The 24,429-nt window shown below is 39.3% G+C and overlaps 1 protein-coding gene across 2 annotated transcripts in view; it reads left to right on the plus strand.

The window, feature by feature from the left end:
* Nucleotides 1-15,621, plus strand: part of LOC139456452 (serine/threonine-protein kinase NLK-like) — a 57,968-nt gene extending 42,347 nt beyond the window's left edge. Inside the window, exons 4-10 of one of the 2 annotated variants that reach the window (XM_071238172.1) lie at nt 696-802; nt 1,583-1,668; nt 2,308-2,517; nt 8,620-8,808; nt 9,275-9,473; nt 9,975-10,077; nt 10,739-15,621. In XM_071238172.1, the coding sequence (XP_071094273.1) occupies nt 696-802; nt 1,583-1,668; nt 2,308-2,517; nt 8,620-8,808; nt 9,275-9,473; nt 9,975-10,077; nt 10,739-10,835 (991 nt within the window). In that variant the 3' untranslated portion in view covers nt 10,836-15,621. The remainder of the gene's footprint in view (nt 1-695; nt 803-1,582; nt 1,669-2,307; nt 2,518-8,619; nt 8,809-9,274; nt 9,474-9,974; nt 10,078-10,738) is intronic. The other variant, XM_071238173.1, reaches the window with a different exon arrangement.
* Nucleotides 15,622-24,429: the final 8,808 nt, after the last annotated feature.

The following is a 24,429-nucleotide window of genomic DNA, read 5'->3' on the forward strand; positions in this document are numbered from 1 at the left end:
CTGATACTGTTTAATTATGTTTTTGATGGCCATCTGACATTACAAAATTGGTTCCATTTTATCATGCAACCATGTTAATGTTATTTTATCTTTATTCTTTAAACAGTTCTTTTTATTTAAAAGTATAAAGATGAAGTGACTCAACTATTTTGTAGTTTTATTGAACAGTGGTTATCATGGTTAAGAAAGTTTAGACATCCTCTAAAGAAATCTTTTGTTTGGTTTGGTCTTTATAATTTACTTTATAAATCTTTAATTCTGATCTGAAGTTAGCACTTAGAGCGTTCAGATTATGGACACAATGAGAGTTGTTCAGTCTGTTCTGAAAAGTATTACTGTGAGTTGAACTGGCCTGAATATGTTCTGCAGAATCTGTTTCAGATTGTAGGCTAAAAATATTACCTTTTGTCAGTTAATCCTCCTGGACAGGAATACATTTTACTAGACCTGGGCTTTGGAAAAGTGGCTAAAGTTTCAGAATGTTTGTCCACCGTTAATTCTCCAGTATTCCTGATCAGCTACTATCTGTTGTTCATCAATTGATTATTCTGCAAAAGTAAAGTATTGTGTTTCCAAACATTGTACCATTCAATGAGCATGTCAGGATATTCCACAAAATATCTTTGATTCACCGATTTCTAAATATGATAATCATCACCTTGTCCTAGGAACGTTGTTTCCTTAACCATTGCTAGCTATGTGGTAACAGAGCTGCTACAGAGTGATCTACACAAGATCATCGTGTCACCTCAGCCGCTCACTGCCGACCACGTCAAAGTCTTTCTCTACCAAATACTCAGAGGTGAGTCTTGCTTTCCCAAATGTAGGTCTTTTACTCCCAGTAGTTCACAGTGGTTGTGAGTGCTGTACGGTAGTTGCGACATCACTAGTGGGAGAGGGCTCACAATGGCTAAAGGGAAGTAACTCTGTGTGGAATTAGCCACGTTAGGCACACTGAGATTTTAGATAGGCAAATTTCCATGGAAGCGTTGTGACATTTTCTTAATCATGCTTCAGAAATGACTTACTTTGGTTGATAAGTGTTAACATGATAAGAGTTATTAACGTGAAGTTCTTCTGTGATTGGTGTATTGATTCTATTAGTGCCTCGTGAAAGGAACTGAATATGCTCATTTTACAGTGTATGTGTAACTGTCATCTTCTTTCAGTGCAGGAATAACTGGCAAATTGTTTATAAAGGCCCTGCGCAATATGCATAGTTTTACACAAGTGCTGGTCTGTTGGCTTCAGTCTAGTAAATGATTTAAAGGTCCAGTGGAACCATCAAATGATAGTCTGGACGTCTAATGTTTGTTTGTTGTTTTGGGGGAAAGGTTGCTGTTGATTTCACTCATGGGTGTTGACATATGGACCTTTTATAAGCTGATCATGTTAAACCAAACAAAATGGACCAAGACTGGGGCTGCGGACGAGTGCCGGAAGTCGCAGAGTGCATACTGTTTCCTTGTATATAGTAACGGTCATGTGTAACATTGTTGTGGTCAGTAGTAGGGATCAGTAGATCTGCTGGTCAGATGTGAACCACTGCAACTCACTGTGTCTGTCTGTCTGTCTGTTGCAGGCCTCAAGTACCTCCACTCCGCCCGGGTTCTACACAGGGACATCAAGCCCGGCAACCTCCTTGTAAATAGTAATTGTTGTTTAAAGGTGAGCAGTAACTACAACTCCAACTTCTTCCAAGTACTTATTACGCTTATTATGGCAAATGTGGTAGTTATGTGATTTCCAATGTTAGTGTATTTTAATCATGCCAGATTCTTAGAATCTTGGTACAATCAGTACAGTGACATTTGCCCTTGTTGTAATTCCTGGTCAGATTGCACTGTCGTGGACGGCTTAAGTAGGGTTGGGTGTAACAATGTGTGTCCTCACTGACTATGTGTCCTTTTACCCTGACTGAGTGGTTTGTTGCTCATGCTATCGGCCACTGGTTTGATGACACTTGGTCAACTACAGGCCCCAGTGACATGTGACTGGCACGATGCCAACTGTGCTGTACCAATCATGTCAGATGAGTTTCTTAGGCAATAACCATTCATGAATATGTTCAGGCAACAATCAATTTCTTCAAAGGTTTTCATTCCCATATATGAAACTGAGATACTGGAACATTTATCAGGATTTATTTTGTTATTCAAACTGTCCTAGGCAACTGAATCTATCAAGTGTTGACAGATGTGATCAATTTCATCCACCTGTGTGTACTTGGGGGAATGTAAAATGAGGCATTTAGTAGAGTCTAGTAATTTTATTATGGCCTAACCTGCAATGTTTGTTCCTCCACAGATCTGTGACTTTGGTCTTGCACGCATCGAAGAGCCTGAGGAATCTGTACATATGACCCAGGAAGTGGTGACGCAGTACTACCGACCTCCGGAGATCCTTATGGGGGCCAAACATTACTCATCCGCCGTGGATATATGGTCGGTCGGCTGTATATTCGCAGAACTTCTCTCTAGACGCATCTTGTTCCAGGCCCAGAGCCCCATACAACAGGTAGGCAGTTATTCCATGCAGCCTGACAGGGATCTAGCCCCCACCCCCCTTAACCTCCTTGATCTTTATACATACCAGATATTAGGGCTTTCTTCATTTGCCTAGCTCACAGATACATATCAGAATGGTTGGGTTTCCCTTAAATACATATCGTGATATTTAATGTGCACAATTATGTAAAGTGTTCCTGGCTAGCAAGAGGTCAACCAGCTTAGGTTGAACTCTGATGGCAGGTTGATTTGGGCTCGTTCTCACTGTATGCTACTCAAAAGAAGTAAAGGAACACCCACAAGTGGAAGGCTGTGTTGCAGTGCGCACAGGCTATGACAGATTAACTATGGCTATGTGAACAAATCAGTGTTCTTAACTGCTATTGAGAAATATATTGTGCTGTTAGATTTAGGAGTTTATTTCGTGACAGGTGGTAAGGTAATGCTGGTCAGAGTAATTATCACGTCAGGTTGTCAAAACTGTGTATATATTACTTTTGAAAACAGATGCATCATATTGTCAGCTGTAAAATTTGAGATGCACTGATACATTGTTGAAACATAATGCCACTAATGGATGCAGCGGTGGATATCTCGTCCATTCATTATTCATTATCATTTGTCCTGTCAAATGTGGGGTGTCGATTTACAGCACGATTCTACAGCTTTGATTGGATTAATATCTTTAGAACCTATATACCTGTCTCTTGGCTCCTATATGTGTACATTATATGTATCAGAAGTGAAAACAAGATGGCAGCCCCAATGAAAATGATACTGCTTTTTGACTTAAATATGGAATACATGTTCCTTGTTGACTTATAAGAAGCACGTCTGCTTGAAATCTGGAGTAGTTTCACACTGACCAGCTTATAATAGATGAACAAATGTGGAGAATGGTAACCACAGCCTGATAGACACATACGTACATACATGTACTGACACACAATATTGTCTGGATCATCTGTAATGTTGTACTTGTCAAAAGAAATTGTTATTATTGAAGAAAAGCATTTGAATTCTTGCAATTTCAACAATTTCATGTGAATTTGATATGAAATAGTTCGGAGAAATCATTTTTGCATATATTCAAACAAAAAAATCAGCAGAAATATTTTGTCCTCACTATTCGTAAAGTCTCACTCATTCCAAGGACTAGACGGCAGAGTTAAGGCTAATCCATGTGTGAAGATTATAAAGTGTACTTGATATGTTGCCAAAATACATGGTAGGGCTAATAAACGTGGATGTATGTGGCTCTGACTAGATGGATTGTGGGCAGATACTGAGAAGTACCAGTAATCTGGCCTTCTCCATTAACCTTTCTCTGATGACAGGTCATTGATTGAAACATTATATACCATCAGATTCAAGTAGAATGGTATATAAGGTATAATGTGTCATTAGGTTTCATATTAGAGACTTGTAATACACAGAGAATATTGTTGTAAACTTGACCTGGACATACTATAGAAATGGGCAGTAATTAACAAAGAGATGTAATATAATATCTGTAGTATTGATTGTGGAACCTAACTGAGCTGAATCATGGACATTTGGTTTTAGCAAAACAGCTTTGAAAAAAATGTCATGCGCATTTCTTTGACCGTAGCCTCTGACATAGTCATATAAATAAGACACTTGCATGGCTCAAGTCCACAAAACCGTATTGGACATATTACCTGTGCACTGTTTCCTGTGGGTTTGTATTTACTGATGATATTGCACATTACACTGAGTTATTATGAGTGTTCAGTGATGCAGTCAAGTGAAAGAGTTCCAATTTGACATTTTGTCCAATCAAAAATATCTATTCTATATTTATCTCTCTAGCTTCTATAATGACACAGTTATTCAATGATGCTAGTTCAGGCAGTTGACGCTTCTCTATCCTCGTCAATATTCATGTAGCTATTTAACCATTATCTGCGCTGCGGTAGACAACTTCAATCAAGAAATATGGCTGCAAGTGTTAGCATACGTTATTGATTTGTATTGTTCCCAAAGTCTTCCAGAATTAATTTCTTATAATCTCAGGTCCGTGACAGTGTTTACGTAGAGGCACCGTCTTGTACAACAATCATGGAGAGTGGCTTCCACCTATGTTTGCATTGTGGTCAGGAATTATATTTCTAAGCTTTGAACATGGCAGTGATAAGTAAAGGGCTTCAGGGCCTTCGGCCTGAACAAAGGGTGTCTTTAATGATGTACAGAACGTCAATATTTTCAAAAACGAAAGCTGAAAACAATTAGTGCTACTCGGGGCACCATGGTGGGGAATGGCCTATGCCGTCTTCTGTGAGGACATCCGCGGAAATCTGGAGAGACGAAGGCAAGGGCCGCTTTCTCACGACCACAGATCAATGAATGCATATTACCACTCTGTGAAAGTAAATCAATTAGTTTGTGGTTTCCATGGTAACCAGGCCAAACATGTCAGGGGTTACAGGGAGACCGCTGTGGATGAGACAGTGCTTGGAGGGAAGGGCCACCGTCTTCCTGTAGCCAGTATTACAAGATGCTGTGCAGATTCTAAAGAGTACATCCGAGTTGGCGTCACTGCCGCGACGGCAGTGGGTCGTCTCCTGAGATGCCTCTGAGTAATAGGCCAGCTTTATCAATATTTTGACATCACTCCCCTCCCATTTAAATGATGAATTCGAGAAGATCACAATTTCTTTCAAGTTGAATTATGGCTAATCATTTCTAATCCTTCCTAATGTTCTTTGTTAAATGGAGGATATTTTGATCTATCTAACTTTGTCATTTATTAAGTAACATGTCATTGAATTTCCTTTCATAGGAACAAAATGTGCTTCATCTAATATAAGTTTGTTACTTTTCTAAGCAAAGGCACAGATTCTGTGTATATCATAAAATGTGATTAATAAGAAACATAAGCATAAGATATGTGTTTTATTTCTTGATTGTTTCAGGATAATATTCATATTATTCAAACAAAATCTTGTTCAATAGTTTTAATTTTTTTATGAGTAGTTTAGGTTCATTGTTTAGACCCTAACATTATCTTTTACACCATACAATTCTTCAGAAATACAGTTGTTGTTGTCTTTACTAATTGTAACAACTGCAATTGCAGAAATATAACTGAAGTCTGTCTTCGCTATGTGAGATGCTTATTATCGCCTTCAGGCCTACGTAATTCCTTGTAGTTGCAGAAATCCTTATAAGACAATAGCTTCTATATCTAACAGACTGACATTGTATGCAATACACAGTCTTACTCTTGACATGCTGAAACAGTGCAAGGAGCTTTGTCTCCTCCCTGTGATATTGTGGTCATGATGGTGAGAATAATGACAATATTGTTGTTATCACGGCAAAACCATCCGTGTCTTCTCGCCCAGATGAAGGGAGGTCTGTTATCAGTGCATCCAGATTGAGTTCACGGTGAGGCCACCAAGCAGAGGGAGTCGTTATTAATTCATACCCACATCCGCGTTATTGGCGTGTGCATTGTTTGTCTGGCTGGCTTTGTTCAGGGGCCTTTTGTGGGGGATGCATGACAACTTGCTCTTAAATTAGCAAATATTTTTAACATGGGGCAAAATGTTTTTGTTCATAACACTGTTTTGAATTAAATAATACATTATTTTTAAGGAAATTATTGCCTGCACAATCTTGAAATGTTGTTAGATGTGTTATTTCTAGTCTGTTGTTTTGTATCTGTTCACATATTTTTGGAATGAAAATAGTCTTAGCTGTTTGATAAATTAATGGCTTTATGTAAAGGTTTAGTGTGAATTACAGTATCTTAAAAGAAAAAATACATAAAAATTGATTCATTGTCACACACCTGCATCAGTTTTCGAAAATTAACTAATTGTTTTTTGTTTTCTTCAGTTTAAATGAAGCAGTTAGCTTCCCATGACTCCAATTGGATGTGTTTGTTACTGAGTAATCTCCCCGAAAGTAATTTGTGGATTTTTGTTACAAGCTTCTAATTATTATTTAGTAGAATTGATTATTTCAGTGTTCCCACTGGCTTTTGAAACTGCCAGTTCTAATAATTACCAGTCCCCCCACTATTTTTTGCCAGTCCCAACTTTTAGCAAATTAAAAAAACCGTATGAAACTTACATGGTTTTCATTCTTTCAACATCATGTTCAGTGCAAAGACGTAACCTTGAAGTAACTTAATTAGATCTATACATCATTCCCACTAACTTCAGTCACAATTTTCTCCTTTTTTTAATATTACGAGACGAAGTCACTACAAATGGATATTTAACCTCAAAGCAAAGCAAAATGTTATTTCCTTGCAATAAAAATAGACAAGGGGGAACCCTGACTTTGTTAGAAAAATGAATTTACAAGAATATTGCCAATGTTTTGTTCAACAACAAAGATTTATAAGGTATTTTATTTGCCGGCCCAGAGGGACTGGCAGTCACCTGAATTACCAGTCCAAGCCTAATTTTTCAGGTAAAAAACTGGTAATTACTGGTAAACTGGACACTGTTATTTACTAGACAGTCCAACTAACATGCTGGAGTAGTAGTGCAGATTCATTGCAATGTATTCAAGGCAAATAAAATCGTGTTGTCACCCAAATAGTTGCTTGTAGTGCAGCATTGTACACTGATACCTTGATAATGGTCATCATATCTATTCTAACGGATGAGAACTAGGAACAAATATGCTGATGGATATGTATGTGTTGTGGAAGTACTGGCCCGGAGTGAAGCCCTGTGTCCGGGGTGCCCAGTACTGCATACCAGATGCTGGCTGTGCTATAATACTTGCTTATTTCTTGTAATATATTTAAGACATGATGAAGTGGAGAGCAACCTTTATTTATTGCTTGGATCAGAAAATAAATTGAAAATTTGAACTGTTTTGATGGCCACACATATCATTGTTTTGGTCTGCATTACCGTACTTATTTCTTGTCCAGTAACAAAATGATTCTTTAGCTGATGCAACTTTTGTTTACTTTCAATATGTACATGATCCCATCTAAAATAAGGTATATATACATATATAAGACCGACATATACACAAGACCGACCAATCAGCTCCCCATAAAATGAATTTAGAAAAAAAAATGACTTTGACATAAACATTTTTGATGATTCTGTTGTAAGATGACGTGAAATGAAAAGAAACCAAGAGATTTGTTTTTGTCGCTGCTATTTGTATAAAATGGGAAAACTTTTCTTTCTTTTTTTCATTTAAAAAAAGAAAAGAAAAGATTTTTGATTAGTAGCACTTTGAAATTTAGAGAAAATTAATTAAGTCACCCGAGTTGAATTTTAGGCCAAAATGTTTAGTAATCCCACAAATAAAAAATGTAAGCCTAGCAAAAAGAATTTTGTGCAAAATTGCTGTTAAATGTACTCACTCCATCACTCATCCTAGCTCACACACTCACTCATCCTAGCTCATACACTCGCTCATCCTAGCTCAAACACTCACTCATCCTAGCTCATACACTCACTCATCCTAGCTCAAACACTCTCATCCTAGCTCATTCAAACAATCGCTCATCCTTGCTCACACACTCACTCATCCTAGCTAAGGGGGCACGGGTGGCCCAGTCGTCTAAGGCGCCGCGATTCGCTGTGCAGAGTTGCGTCCCTTGGGCACGCCAGAAACCTATGATTGTGGGTTCGAATCCCGGTTCGCCCCAATTATGTTTCTAGGTTTGTCAGCACCATACCCGTGCTCGTGGGTTTCACCGAAGTGGTAAACGTCTTAGACCTGCATCACTTCGGGCTTTCCTCCCACATTAAGCTGACACGCCGTGATATAACTGGAATACTGTTAAAAGCGGCGTTAAACCCAACTCACTCACTCACTCATCCTAGCTGACACACTCACTTATCCTAGCTCACACTCACTCATCCTAGCTCACTCACCCTAGCTCACACTCACTTATCCTAGCTCACACACTCACTCACCCTAGCTCACACTCACTTATCCTAGCTCACACACTCACTCACCCTAGCTCACACTCACTTATCCTAGCTCACACACTCACTCACCCTAGTTCACACTCCTATCCTAGCTCACACACTCACATACACTTGTTTGTGGCTGATGAGTATTGTGTGTGTTCAGTATTGATCAAGTGTCCTGTCTTTTGCAGCTTGATCTCATCACCGACCTCCTCGGCACCCCCAACCTGGAAGACATGCGGACAGCATGTGAAGGTGCCAAGGCCCACATCCTCCGCCAGCCCCACAAGCAGCCCTCACTGGCAGCCCTCTACACCCTCTCTGGCCAGGCCACGCATGAGGCAGTCCATCTACTCTGTAGGATGCTAGTGTTTAATCCAGTAAGTACACTCATTCACTACTACCTCACTTCTTAGGAAAGAAGCAACTCATGTCATATGGCTTATTGTGTGACATCATAGACCCAGTGTTAGCACAAGTCTTCAGCAACCCATGATCATCGTAAGAGGCGACTAATGTGATCGGGTGGTCAGGCTCGCTGACTTGGCTGATGCATGTCATCATATCCCAATTGCAGAAATAGATGCTTATATCAATCACTGCATTGTCTGGTCCAGACTCAATTATTTACTGACTGCCGTCATATGGCTGGAATATTGCTGAGTGCGGCGTTAAACAACAACAGCAACAACAAACACAAACATTGTGTGTCATCAGAACTTAACTAGATGTTGATAGTTACCCACACTATAGACAATTGGTTTATTTGAGCCACTTTGTTATGATTTGATGTAGCCTGATTATTGTTGTTATACAGACCCACTCACTCACCCCTCTGTGTTTCAGGAAAAACGAATAACAGCCAGTGATGCATTAACGCACCCATACCTAGATGAAGGTCGACTTCGGTATCACTCGTGCATGTGCAAGTGCTGCTATAACACGTCTGCCGGACGCCATTATACCTCGGACTTCGAGCCTCCCTGTCACCAACCCTTCAGTTATAGCTTCGAAGATGAGCTCACATCTGTAGCAAAGGTCAAAGGTGAGATACAACTACACAATAACTCTCCAACAAATCAAGTTGAAATTCTAGAGTTAAGATCCTCAAAGCTGAAATTTTCAAGAGGCAGCATTAACTTTATGTGAAAAGCTGTACAGATTTTAGTAGCCAATACTGAACTACAAATATGTCAAGTCTGCTCTTAACGGCCCTCTATGTGAAGTCGTACTGAGTGTTTGCTGACCTATCAGTGCTCTTATATCAGCTGCTGGATGTCCGCACTCGGTGACAACTGGCAACTTTAACCGCTAGTCTGAAGCCAGAGTCTAGTAACATTCAATCTGGTCTTGTAAGCTCACTTAAGCACAAAGGATTCCTAAAAAAAAGGACAGAAAGAGCCATATTATGGGCACGGACAAAAATATTTGGTACAGACTGCTTACCTTCCATCGTGATTGTGGAGATTTTGTGGCATCAGACAATATCGACTCTCTATACTCATATTTCAACAGGATCACTTACATTTTGTTTTCTTGTTTTCAGAGAAGCTCCATCACTTTATATCAGAACAACAGCAACGAGCCAAGCGAGTCCCACTCTGTCTAAACCCCAATTCCATCTCATTTAAGAGTTTCCAAAGGTGTGTGTGAGTTATTTTACCTGATATTTTTTTCATTCAAGATTAACTGTGGTTTTATTTACCCTATTGTTCTTTTTGTCATACTAAGGTCTTATTCTATCATTAAATGCATTCAATTAGTTGAGTAAGCTTGTAACGAAAATTGATCTTCATTGCCTTTCTATGTAATCAGATTTGATTAACATTTATACAAATTGGTGAAGCTAATCTTTTTGGAAAACAGTTACTAGACTAACATGTATGCTGTGTGTGAGTTTCCTGTATTCAATCAGTCCCATGAAGATCCAGGTTAGAAATGGTCTTCAGCAACCCATGCTTACCGTAAGAGGCAACTATGCTTGTCTCAGAGGCGACTAACAGGATCGGGTGGTCAGGCTCGCTGACTTGGTTGATGCATGTCATCGTATCCCTGTTGCATGGATTGATGCTCATATCAATCACTGGATTGTCTGATCCAGACTTGATTATTTACAGACCGCCATTATATAGCTTGAATATTGTTGAGTGCCGTGTTAAACAACAAACAAATGTGATCAATCAGCATACAACCCGTGTTTCTTATTCAGCTGACAGATTGTGCTATAACTGCAACATAGTTGATAACAGCATTGAACACAGTTCATTTGTGAGTTGAATAGTACTAATGTGTAACATGTTGATATTTCAGTGTCAAGGGACGCAAGTCACGTAGCCAGTCCCATTCCCAACAAAACTCGAACCTGGCCAGTAAGTCCCGTGGGCCCAACTTACCGTATGGATGTTAGAGGAAGACAGACCAGATGTGAACAGACTGCTCAGGGCCAGGATTCGCGTATACATCAGTTTCAGCCTACTGGATGTGACAATGTGTTTGATTGGTCGATATACTAGACCTGTGGGTAGTACCATCCTGTTGGAGGTAAAACACTGACTACACGCGGCCGAGCATGGACTGATGATATAGTGGAGGTGGCTGTTGTTTTCGTCTGAGTTCCATACATGGATGTACAGTTCACTCAGAAATACTGCTCTGAAATGTGTTGGCATCCACCTCCTAATGGCCTAGTCAATATGTAAGCTGCATGCTGATTGGCCCATGCTTACAGACCAGCATCTGGCTGAACTGGTGAATCACACCGCTTCTACTGAAGCAAAAAGACTACTTGCCATACAAGGCATATGAATATGTACAGGTTGGACAGAGTTGGCGAAACCATTGACCTTCGAGTATTTGAAAATCATCAAAAGGATACAAGCAACAAGACTGGTGCTGATAGGGGCTCACAGCAATGGCTATCCTCTCTGGGTACCCATCACTACTACACTATTTTTGTACAGTACATTTTCCATGAGTTGTGCGTGTGTTTTTTCCGTGAAGTATGTGCGTGAGTGGGTGGTGGTGACCCTGACCAATGGCGCGCGGGCCAGCACACCATTACGACCAGTTACCTGCCTCGCATGTGTGTAGACATGCATGTGCGTGCGTCGTCGCCTGGAACCCACTCCTGATCTCATTTTACACCATATTTATTTTGCCACTATTTCCCCTCAGTGAGCACATGACGTACGATATTCCACCTGACAGTCACATGACTATCACATGACTTAGGTATACTCTCTAAACAGGCAACTGTTCAGTATTGTTTATATGTAGTGTATTTCTCTTATTTATGTTTGCTTGTTTTGTACTAACTTTTATGATAACAACAAACCTTCAGACATTGGAAAGTGGCATTATCAGATCCAATACAGTCTCAAAGATCTATGCATGTCTAACTTGCAAAACAGAACATGGGAAAGGCAGATTCCCAGTAAAAATACGCCAAAATATTGAGTGACAAACGCTTTATTACACCCTACTTCCATGGCAAGCCAATCAAATCCTCAACACGTTCAGGCAGCCAATCAACACTGACTTGCCTTACGACTCAAACTACCAAGATATTCTTGATGTTGTGATGTATATGCTAGACATGTTGTACATACCATTTTGACACTTTCTAGAGTATCTGGACAATGGTAGACACTTCGAGGAGAAATTATGTAGACAACATCAAGTCTATTTTGTACTTTTGTACACAAGTAGCGCTGGAGGATATACCCATCTCCGAGGTAGGGTAACACAGTAAATGAAGCATGCGAAATGGCATCAGATAGACGAACTGAGGGTTCAGTTCACGCATAATACCGCTGTCATATGTGCATAGCAACAGGCATAATGTATGTCCTTGCCTGATGAACTACACCAAGGGAGGTAACTCCAGTGAAAGCCAGTCATCATCATCTCATGTATTTTGTGGTCATCTTGAGAAATTGCCATTCCATCGGAAGTATTAGTGTAAATATCTACTATGTGTGGGGAGCGTGTTGTACAGACTGGGATTAGCTGTTGGGGGTAGATGGCGTGGTTGTCTGTTACGTGAGCTTTTACAGTTGCTGTATAGTCGGCCATAATGTATATATACCAGAAATGGTCATTTTATAGACAATTTACATCCGAGATTAACCGCTCTATAGGTTGCAAGGCAACAAACAGGATGAAACACTCTCCAATAACAGTTTATCAAGGTCCTACATTAAGTATTTGTGTAATTAGGTACTGAAATATGAAAGTGTTTTACAAATTCGTCAATGATGTCATCAACTTGGTTTTTGTAGCAGTTTTTATCCTGTTTGGTGGCTTGTTGAAGATGAAGGATGTAGCCTGGGTGCTGTTTACTAGTGTGAGCTTCGCAGCAATCATCTATGTATATGTGGGGCAGATAAACATCTACATCTTTCTACCGAACCAAACCAAAATAGCCGTTTATGTTGTCACCACGGAAACTTAGCGGGAGTGCTCAACGTGTGAACATTTCCAAGTCCGATTTTACAAACTTTGTTATTGGCTTTTTATCTATATTGGGTGTGTGTAGATTATTGTTCCAACCCAATCTGCTTTGTAACAAATATATTGTAATGACTTATTCTTCTTATACAAGTATAGATTGTTTGAAAATTTACAAACGTGTTTGATGTTGGTAATGGAATTTATGAAACTATCGTAGCCATTTTGTGAATATTTTAAACAGTGAATGTTAATGGTAAAAACCATGTCATGTCTGACACCATGTGACAACATCAGATGTAATATGAGCAAAGACATGATTGAACGAATGATGTGCTCTACCTTGAAATGATGTCAAAACAGGTGTGCCAGGTCCAGGCATGGTCAGTGACATGCTGCCAGGATATACCTGGAATATTGCATATTGCTCACTCAAGATGTCAGCATCCTCCTGTCGTAAAATTGAATTGTTCAAAGCCAAGACCAATCTGAAAATGATTCTCCAAATTTGTGATTTCACTGCAAATTGATTGGGTAGTCAAGTATTTGATAATGAGTCCTATGTCACCGATTCGATTCCTACGTTACATAAGTAAAAATATTGAAACCAAAATATTATTTTCAAACATTTCTGCAATTTCCTGAATGTATTAATTCTCTCTTACTCGCTGAATATCAGTATGAAATCAACTTAACTAATTGTGGAGACAATTTCTCATAGGTATTGCACATCATGTCTTTCAAATTGTTTTTGGATGTGAAATGTTTGTTAGTCCATAAGAATGTTGCACCATGAAAAGGGTACTTCTAAAAGCGTATTCTAACTTATATAAAACTTTGTATAGAAAGAAAGTATTTATCTCGAGTAATCGTCAGTATGGCATTACTTTGAGAGTTGAGCGTTCATACTTCTACCTCTTGCGGCTATCAGTCGTGCTTGTGTATTATACATTGTGTTACAGTAGTAGTCCAAGGATTGCTTGCAGGATAGCAGCGTGTGGGAGACAGAAATCAATCATATTCACCTCAAATATACCGATGCCTGTGTGATTATTAAGTGCATCTCATCAGGCATTCAAAGGAATCCCTTTTTTTGTCATAGCATGTAGCAAGGTACATAGATGAGGTCGTCAAATTATCATCCAAATACTTGAAGTAACAACTACAAAAACCATGCTTTTGCTTTTGAAATTAAATCCATCACTCATAATGATGACAGTTGCCATGTTGGATACTATTGTCTGGTTTCAGAAACATTGACATTTCGGCATATTCCTTTAATTATGTTTATGAAAATACATCTCAAATTTCAGTTCCGAAATAGCAAATGTTTGTTTCTTAACATTTTCCAACATAATTGAAAAATACCCCCTCAACCATTTCCATGACAACACATCTACATCTTGAAGATTTATTTGACATTGTATCGTTCATCTGTCAATGATATTTTGACAAACTATTAAGACCAGATGCCAAGAATGGACCTGTACAGTTATAAGAGGGAGGTAACCCTTGCTAACATGGCTTTCTCCTTAGTGGCATTTGCTGAAAATGTACCAGTGTTCTGCTCCAACTTGGGTTGACCCTGCATTTATGTTGTAGATAGCTGTGCATGTTCCACAATGATGCTATTCTAAGTAATTTATGCTCTTCATATGAAAATCTATTATAGTATCTGTTAATATGTAGAAGAGTTATTTTCCTAATCTGTACTTGTGTGATTGCAAATTGGTGTATTTTGTATTTGTGGGTGTGTCTTTCCACAGCGGGTAAGTTAAGTTTATGACTTGAAAATGAAATCTTGGTGATTATTTGGTGATTCTGACAAATAATTAAAATTATCATTGATCACTAATTGTAAATACATATACACATATATATCTCCAAGGTCTGTAGTGTTACCCAAATTTATTAATCGACAGGTGATAATGTTTTTCGATACTTGGCATATCTGTACAACTTGTACTTAGTCCATTAGAATCAGCATTTAATACTGAATACATGTGAAGCAAAGGTTGAATGCATATGCTAGTTGTAGCTGACAGTCTTAGCACATGTACTGTTATTAATGATTGAAGCCTTATTCTGTCTGTTGTGAGTGAAATAGGACATATTTAGCATAGTTTCAACTTTTGTCAGTGTACAATATTTTGTGAGCACATTCAACTGCTTTTTGTGAACTTGTTTTGTAAATTCAAGAGATTGTCTTCAAATGTTTTTCTCCAAATCTGCAACAACCACCATTAATGTGCAATAATACCTGTAATTAGTTCTGTCTGAATAACCTTCAAAGGGAGATAACTCGATCCGAGCCCCTCCCCAACCTCGGAGTGTTAATAGACTAGTCACAACAATGATAAAATGTATAGTCATGTGACGATCAGCTGATAAGTCACATGATAAGTCGCATGACCTCCGACAACCAGCAGCAGTGAAAGATGTACGCCCAGACACATTCACTCCTCCGAACGTTATGAAAGGTTAGCACACCGGCTGAAGATGTCAGAATAGCTTCATGGACCAGACAGCCCAAATAAATGTTTTTTGTACATTTTCAAATTACCGAGGTTACATCATGCTTAAAATGATTATTTTTTTGGCATTCAAGCAGCAACTGGAAATTGTTTGTTTGACTGTTGGTCATGTCGGTATTCTGATGTTGTCGGCTGTGTATTGACGTTGGCCTCATCCGATTCACAGCTCAAGATTGCCATAGACTCATTGTACACCATCTGGATTTGCAATAAAACATTGATAAATAGTTGCACTTCTGTTTTCTGTAAGTCTTTATGGGGGGCGGATTACCCTACGCCGTGGGGATTCAGGGTTAAAATTGGTCAACCTGTTCGTCATAAGAAGCGAATAAATGGTCGGGCCCAGTGATTCGAATGCATATCGTCATACTCGACAACACGAATCGTTGCTCAAAATATCAATCCCTGCATGGGTTGTCTGGACCAGACTCTATTATTTACAGGCCACTGTCATGGAGCTTGAATATTGCTGAGTGCGCATGACTGAATGCCCACCATTGGCATCATGCTGAAGACAAGGAGTGGGTATGTTAGTGGTTAGGACATTCGTTCGTCACTGCGGAAACCTGGGTTCGAATCCTTGCTACCCAGATAGGCTGAAAACAATAGAAAAACTAATTTCACAAGAAAGGGTATCACTTTGGACTTTAATTGGACTAGGGTTCTAACAGCATATATTGTTTTAATGTGAGGTTTACAGGATATACGGCTATTCCACTGGACAAAAAAATTATTTAAGAATTGACTCTCACGTTGTGTGAGTTCATTGGAGTATGAACCTTTTCAGGGTGGGGGCTAAACTGTATGAACGTCGGAGGTGGATCTTTTCGATACGATAGTTTAGATTGGCATTTTTTCATTTTGTTCATAGCGTGGGTATCCGTGCACGATCATGCAGTTTAGCGCTCCTACTTTTCATAATGTATTCTAAAACGTTGAGTTCAAGAGTGAAGGGTATAAATGATCAGGAACAACGATTCGGTATATGTATCCGTGTTAGGGAACTCCCAGGGGTTTCTCCAAGGAATGTGGAAGTAGTCCGTCAGTGATTACGTCATTTCAAGAATGCAGTCTCGTTAAAAACGTAGGGACGTCATGTTGTGTCATTAACACATTTATCAACTTCAGTTTCGAGGTCATGTGGCCGACGTCTCGTCCAATGGAAAAGCAGTATGCATGTCGTGTAAATGGGAGCAGGGAAAAACGGACTCCTGTCAGAAGGTAAAGTCATAACACCACACAAAAAATAAAGAAGACAAACTCAAGTATTGTGTCACATTATTTGTATTACATATACATTGTTTAACAGTTGTTAACATGTAACATGTGCACAGTTCTTAATGTTCACTAGTAATATACTCCTGCATCTTTTATGTATTTGGTTGACCCAAAGCTTTACCAGTCGCGGTGGGGGCGGTCGGGTAGCCCAGTGGTTAAATCGTTCGCTCGTCATGCCGAAGACCCGGGTTCGATTTCTGACATGGGTACAATGTGTGAAGCCCATTTCTGGTGTCCCCCGCCGTGATATTGCTGGAATATTCCTAAAAGCGGCGTAAAAACAAACTTACTCACTCACTCACTACCACTCACGATTCCCGATGGTTAATTCTGACAAGGGCGATGCCAGGTTTGTTTATAAACACTGAAAGTAGTCACAAGCTGACCTTTGATACGTAGTTGCATCTCTATCCGCATATGACCCCAGCTGATATCGTTTTTATCCGTTGGTTTTATGCTGCCGAAGAACCTTCCCATTATATGATAAAAGTCTTTATCAGAAGGAAGTGAATTGTTCCCCATAGACGTAGTTGGGCAGTGTAGATTGACGCAATGGCCGAGCGATCGCATCCTGAAGGGGCAGGGATTGACGCTCGGTATTGGGAGAAAAGGTACAGATAATTGACGTTAAAGTTGTGAGAATATTCGGGAAATACCAAACTTAACTACTCCCTGTTCATAAAGTGGACTTTTCCCGAGGTCGGATTTTATTCAGCGAGTCGTCAGGGTAAATATTTTAAAGCTTGTACACTTTTCTTTAACATCCTTAAAGTGGCTCTACAAAATGTTGATATTTGGTATAAGAAATAAATGACTCGTGGTCGTTGTTTTTGTAAAATAAAACACTGCAGGGAGAATAAACCATGAGGGGCGAATGCCTTTTGGTGTTAGTGTATGACGTATGGCACAGAAGTCCACTGTGAATGACTACATCATTTTTGCAAGTGAATGCAGTACCACGCAATAGAACCCAACACTCACTCAGTCATTTGCAAATTCGGAAAACACTTGCCTCTCTCACTCTCTCACAGAGCATTCCTATTCAGACCAAACGAAAAAACACACGACTATGCCTTATGTTTTTGAATACAATGAACTTACAACAAAACCAAAATTTACAAATAGGTCCTATAAAACGAATCAGACGTTAAAGCATGGAAATCATGAAGACGAAACAAACTATTATATTTTATTTCGTCCAATTCCAACGACAGGTGTCTCAGATAATGTCTACAACACGTTTTAACTAGTTGGCAACTGAAGTCATCAAATCAAACTGAAGTCCTTCCATAACGGACACACGGAGCACACAAGGGTTGAAGGAAGCGTACTGTTCTGTGCTGGGAGACTTCAATGTACATATGCTGTACGTGCATATCACATGGCGCGTCCTAATGTTGTCTAGTTGTCAGGTTTCCCTTGTAAACTAAGAAATACAGTAAACTACGATTATAACGAACTCAAAGGGACCACTCATTTTAGTTCGTAATAACCGTAGTTCGTTATAAGTGTATATACAGCATATATACAACAAATGGCCGGGACTAAAAAATAAGTTCGTTATATCGGTCAGTTCGTTATAAGTATGTTCATTATAAACATCGTTTACCGTACATTCTTTAGACACTTTTAGCACTTGTGTGATATAGTCCAACACACCAAAACATTACCAAAGAAGGTAAGAAAGTAACGTTCCTTTCAGTGGTTGAGTCTGCAACGTTTTTGTGCAAAAATGAAACCAACTGGTGCTGACGAGGAATACGTGGTCGAGTTTAGAGATTTTACGTGTGCCTCATTGAGCGATTGAGCTGTTTCTACACCGCTCACGGCACATTTCGCTTATCCTGTGTTTTTAATCCCCAGTCATGATATATCATAACAGAATAGAGATGTGATAAAGAGGTACTGGATAATCAAGTATGTTTTGGCAATATTCCAGGAATGTTACTGCGTGGGCTCTAGGAAAGGGATAACAGCAATATTACTCGGGTGGCCGTGCTCATTTTATAAGATGTATTTTCCAAGATGTGTCACATTCGATAGCTTATAACGAACTACGGATATAACAAAATAAAATTAGTGGTCCATTTGAGTTCGTTATAACCATAATTTACTGTATTAGCACACATGTAGCTATCGTTGTTAACTGAGCATCGCGATATTTCGTGATTCTATTTCAAGTGGCGAGGACTATACCTTTCTATTGCAACTACAACCACCACCATCACTACTACTACTACTACTACTACTACTACTACTACTACTACTACTACTACTAAGGTTCTCGGTGGATTCGACAAAGCAGTGCTTCCTGGGAGGAGTCCCATTCGCTGTCTGGACTGCGTGTAGCGGGAGCATGGACTCTGAGCTGATGATGTGCCTCACCAGGCCGACTGTGCCAGGATCACCTAAACCCTCTTTTAATGCTGCATTCATTTATTTTTTTTATCTGTACAACAACAACAACAACAACAACAACACAAAAATACCTATATTACAACGACTAATAAATATATACTTCTCCCACTATCTACTAGATAATGGTGACATATGCTAGATATATACCACCAGATACATACCAAGCCTGATGCTATTATCGCGTGTGACGCCGTGACAACAACCGTCATCATTTACGTTCACAGAGGACCTATTCAGCATGCTACGCAATACACTGCCCTCACATGCTAGCAATAGATATCGATTTCACATGGGTCGCAGTCAATGCCAAAACCTGTTCCACGCTATCCCCGGCTCAGATGACGTTACATATTCGTTTTTGTTCTTCAGTTTTATTCTTTAGAATGACGTCATAGAATTACCGCGTGACCTTGAAGAAAGATTCGCAGTTTTATACAGTGTTTACAAGATTTCGTTAATCTTGCCAAAAAAACTGTTTTGAATGTTTGCGCACACTATTTTTGCTAGAAAACATTTATCATTGACTTCATATATCATACGCCACCACAAGATATTTTAAAAAATGATATGATTTCTAAATGAACCTTTCTGAGTCTTCAAAGTAAGGCACCTGGAAATTAGTATACCTGTGCTATCATGATTTGAACTGTAATTAGCACTACAACGTAGGGAATTACTAACCCTGTATAGTAATTGTTCCACTTTATTTTAATGGTAAAAATCAAGGGATGTGTGATATGTGTCTTTGTAATCTCTCTCTCTAAGGCCATAACAAATTACTTTCTCAGTTTATACAGCATACATCAATACTTGTAGGCGTTCTCTTATGTTAAAGCCAAGGCGAAGCCATTTTTAACTATCCTGAAAGGGGTCATATGCTTTGCACGCTGGAAATAGGAGCGCAAAATTCTCCATTTTTACAGTCGGGTCCTTCCGTTGACTGTTTACTCAAACGAACCTCAAATCAGTGTTGATACGTTGTATATTTCACGCAGGTGTTCGCTATGTATAGCAGTGTCACGTGAAGTCATGGACACAAGTTTGACCAATCGGGGCTCACTTCCGCTGCACGAGTTTTTAATTCGCGTTATTCCAGACGACATGAATGGAAGCAGACGTGGCGTATATAAAACAAATGCACCATTACTATCAAATTAATTTCGGAATTGGTGTGAATTAACTTAAAACTGAGAGGAGCATGAGGTAGACATTCACTATTGCTGTGTCTACTATGAACGGGCTGCAATGAACGTTATGTTTGAAAACCAACTTTCTTGAAAGTGATTTCTTCCCCGGAAGGTGTTTTTTAAGTGAGTGTGTGAGTTGGGTTTAACGCCGCTTTTAACTTTATTCCAGTTATATCACGGCGTGTCAGCTTAATGTTGGGGGAAAGCCCGAAGTGATGCAGGTCTCAGACGTTTACCACTTCGGTGAAACCCACGAGCACGGGTATGGTGCGAGAAACATAATTGGGGCGAACCAGGATTCGAACCCACAATCATAGGTTTCTGGCGCAAGGGACGCAACTCTGCACAGCGAATCGCGGCGTCTTAGACGACTGGGCCACCCGTGGCCCCTGTTTTTTAAGAAAAATTCGGAAATAACAATTGGGTAAGTGCAGTAACATTTGAAAAAGATGCTTGTGGTCCTATGCCATGTAACCAATATACGGGGGCTGTCGGGTAGCCTAGTGTTTAAAGCGTTCGCTCGTCACGCGCCGAAGACCCGGATTCGATTCCCGACATAGGTACAATGTGTGAAGCCCATTTCTGGTGTCCCCCCGCCGTGATATTGCTGGAATATTGCTAGAAGCGGCGTAAAACCATATTCACTCACTCACTGTAACCAATATCTTTCTCAAATTGTAACAATTCAGTGCTGTAGTGAGTGAATGAATCAAATGTTTACCGACATTATTTTTTCAGTGGTGAAATGGATCTGACACAAGTTAACACCACATAACAGGCATTCTCCGAATGCACTTACCACAACAGATAAGTAGAGTAACTCCGAATAACTATAATTTTCACAGGGAAAGGGGGGTTTTGAAAAACATCGTATTGCTGCACATCTTTTCGCCTTTTAGCAACGTACGATTGCACTGGTTGAGTACGCCAATAGCTGCATTATCCCGTGCTTAAGTGTACATGTTTTTATGTTTATCATTACAAGTATATGTTTACAAATTACATTGAATGGTCTTGTGGCATATGAAAATACGTTAAAAGATTATCTCTTTTGTTATCCTGCCTGCCATACACGCACACACGCACGCACCCGCACACACGCGCACACACATTGTATGATAAATAATGAAAGAACTTTCTCGGGGGTTCCTAGACTAGCAAATATGCTCATTATTTATTTAAATTGACATACGAGGTTTCCAATTGGAAGAGCCAACATTGGTATAATAGCCAATGGGTCCCACGCAGGGTGACCAACACCAGTACGTTTAGAGAGAAATGTTTATTATGTTCTTGTTTGAATGGTTGAAAGCAAAGTAAACATATGACACAGACTGTCAGAACTTTTCTATCAGGAAAGAATTATATAACGTGTGGGGTACAGCTGAGTTTAATGTCATATTCTTATGAATATCGATGGGACGCGCAGTGCACATTATTTGCGTCAATTCTCAATTGGTATGCCTACAGGTGCGCGTGGGTCTCAAGAAAGTGGTAAACATCTGAGACCTGTAGCATTGCGGACATTACTCGCACATCCAGCTGACCCGTCGTGATATAACTGGAATACTGTCCAAAGCGGCGTAAAACCCGACACACTCACTCACTCACTCGTATGCGTATAGAACGCAATATTTTGCGACCGGTTAAACCCTGCTGTCAGATAAATTATCGTACAATTTGAAATTCCAAGTTAATAATCTGTGCATCAGTCTATTAGTTTATTCTTCATTCTCTGATACCATTTTGACCCAATTCAAAACGTAAGTGAACAACAATACACGTGGAGACATAGCCCATCCTTCCGCCAACTTATAGGTAATACATTTCTATAATAATTATAAAGGTTATGATTCGGATGTCCGGAGTTAACGGATATGTCGGTTGTGTTGCTGGAGAAATCGTATGACCGTTATTTCTGTGACTCTATAGTAAAGCATAAACTATCTGTTACTCTCACACACTAAATGTCAAATACCTAAAGTCAGCTGAATGTTTAAATTTCTCTTCAAGTGAATATCTTATCGTACTTATAAAAGTGTTAAAAACTAACATGTTGACCATTCTCCTATATTTAAGACATTCGCGTGTTCGTCTGTTAAAACACTTTCACCTCCATACATCTAGAACCGCATTAAATAAATGTTGTGCATAGGAACAACTACAGTGTTGTTTCTAAACACGCACAAGAGCTATACTTCTCGTGTTTTAAGCAGCACAATGACGTCCTGACGGATTATTGTTTCTAAACCCGCACCGGGGCTACTTCTTTATAAAGCATATACCTCACAACATTCGTAAATGTCTTACATGTATTTTACTAAGTAACGAATTCGGGGAAATAAATAACATGGAAACCTATTTCTTTTATCACGCAGCGAAAACACTTCAAGCTTCCAACCTTCAAAACAGGTTGTTGGTCAGACAGCCATAACATTTCAACCTGCTGTACGCTTTTTAGCAACTCACACTTTCGGGAGTTAATTAAGATGTGTTTAATCAACAGCAACACTGAATATGACAACGAATTATATGATTAAGACTTGCATATGAAACATTCACTGTCATACACTGATATGAGAGAAAGAGGGTTGACATCAGGAACATCGACGCACGCAATCGGGGTACGACATGCCATCAACCAATATACTACTTACTAGTATTCTTACCAGGAATCCCACCGGTAACCAGTCTTTGAACATGTGCATCAGTTCCAGTGGGCACCCAGGTGGGTGACGTAACTTGGTCTTCCGCATGATGAACAAACACTCGAACCATTAGCCTACCTAGTGACCCTCGGTATTCAGAACGTCGCTGTGTAAGTGCAATCATCTTGGACGCGACGTTAAACCCCATTTCACCACACCTCAGTATTCAGAATTCGAAGGTTGTTTTAAAAGAGCAATAAACAATTGTCATTACCTGCACGTGAAATTGTTACTTTTTTGTAACTCATAAACTTGTAATATGTTGGTCTGTGTTTACCAGCTCGTGCAATATTTACCCTTGTTCGGATATTGTTTTTATTTGTTATGCCAATATCGTTCATCTTAGTGTTGCCTTAGATGACTTCTTGGTGTGCTTATTTTCATGTCTAGTTTGGAAAGGGTTGGCTTCATGTGGGTGACCAACTCAACAGTTGCCCTAAGCATACACGTAATATCAGCTTTATAAACTAGTTTATTAAAGGCATCTCATATTTCGTTGTATGTGCCGACAAAAAATTACTTTAAAGTCCATTCACACTTCCATGACATCCAAGATGACATTCAATTCATCTAAAAATAGACAAAGATATTTCTATTCTTATTGTAGGTAGATACCAATGTTAATTAGACAAACTGTTTTCCAAAGAAAGAGACAGTCTTCCATGTAATCAGACTCATCTTAAGCTACTTATGTTAAAATTGAAGTATATTGTAAATAAAGTAGATTAATAAATCAGTAAAAAAGATAATATCAGATTGTAAACAGAAGGGTGAAATTGCCAATAATCAAACCATTTTTCTAAATATTTCAACCTGGTTTCAGAAATGAGCTTGATTTCAAGGGCCATTATTTTCCCATTATATACACCAGGTAGGTAGTTTTTGTTCTGTGAATAACCGATCATGATACGTACACAACTCGTATATCATGCTTTAAGGATGAAGGGATAACAGTATTTACACCAGGCGTGAAACTCCACTCATTTCGCACTAGTTCTCCCAGCAGCTAAACTGATATCATCTAGTTTTCCCACCACTTGGGACATGCAGGCTGGTGCCGTATGTCCAACTCTAATGTGGAATGACCGGAATAATCACACAAGTGTAAAGACAATTGTTTAAATGTGGTTGTTTTTCAAGATGGTTGTGTATCAAATGACAAAACCATTTCTTAAACAAAAACATTTACAAGTAAAAGTAAAAGATCGTAGCTGGATGAAAAATCAAACTATGCCAAAAGACATATATGTTATTCTGAAACTATGGCGAGTAATGAGCAAAACTGACATTTTGTTTTACATATTGCAGTCATGCATAAATTCGGATCAGAATTAGGTTTCAGACACACCATAGCTGGGATCGTTAATACAAAGCTTCAGCTGTATACACGTTGTAGTTCAAGTTACTAGAACATGCTAATAAGCGAA

This window comes from Haliotis cracherodii, unplaced genomic scaffold (genome assembly GCF_022045235.1).
Source record: "Haliotis cracherodii isolate W230 unplaced genomic scaffold, xgHalCrac1.p SCAF_11, whole genome shotgun sequence".
NCBI lineage: Eukaryota > Metazoa > Mollusca > Gastropoda > Lepetellida > Haliotidae > Haliotis > Haliotis cracherodii.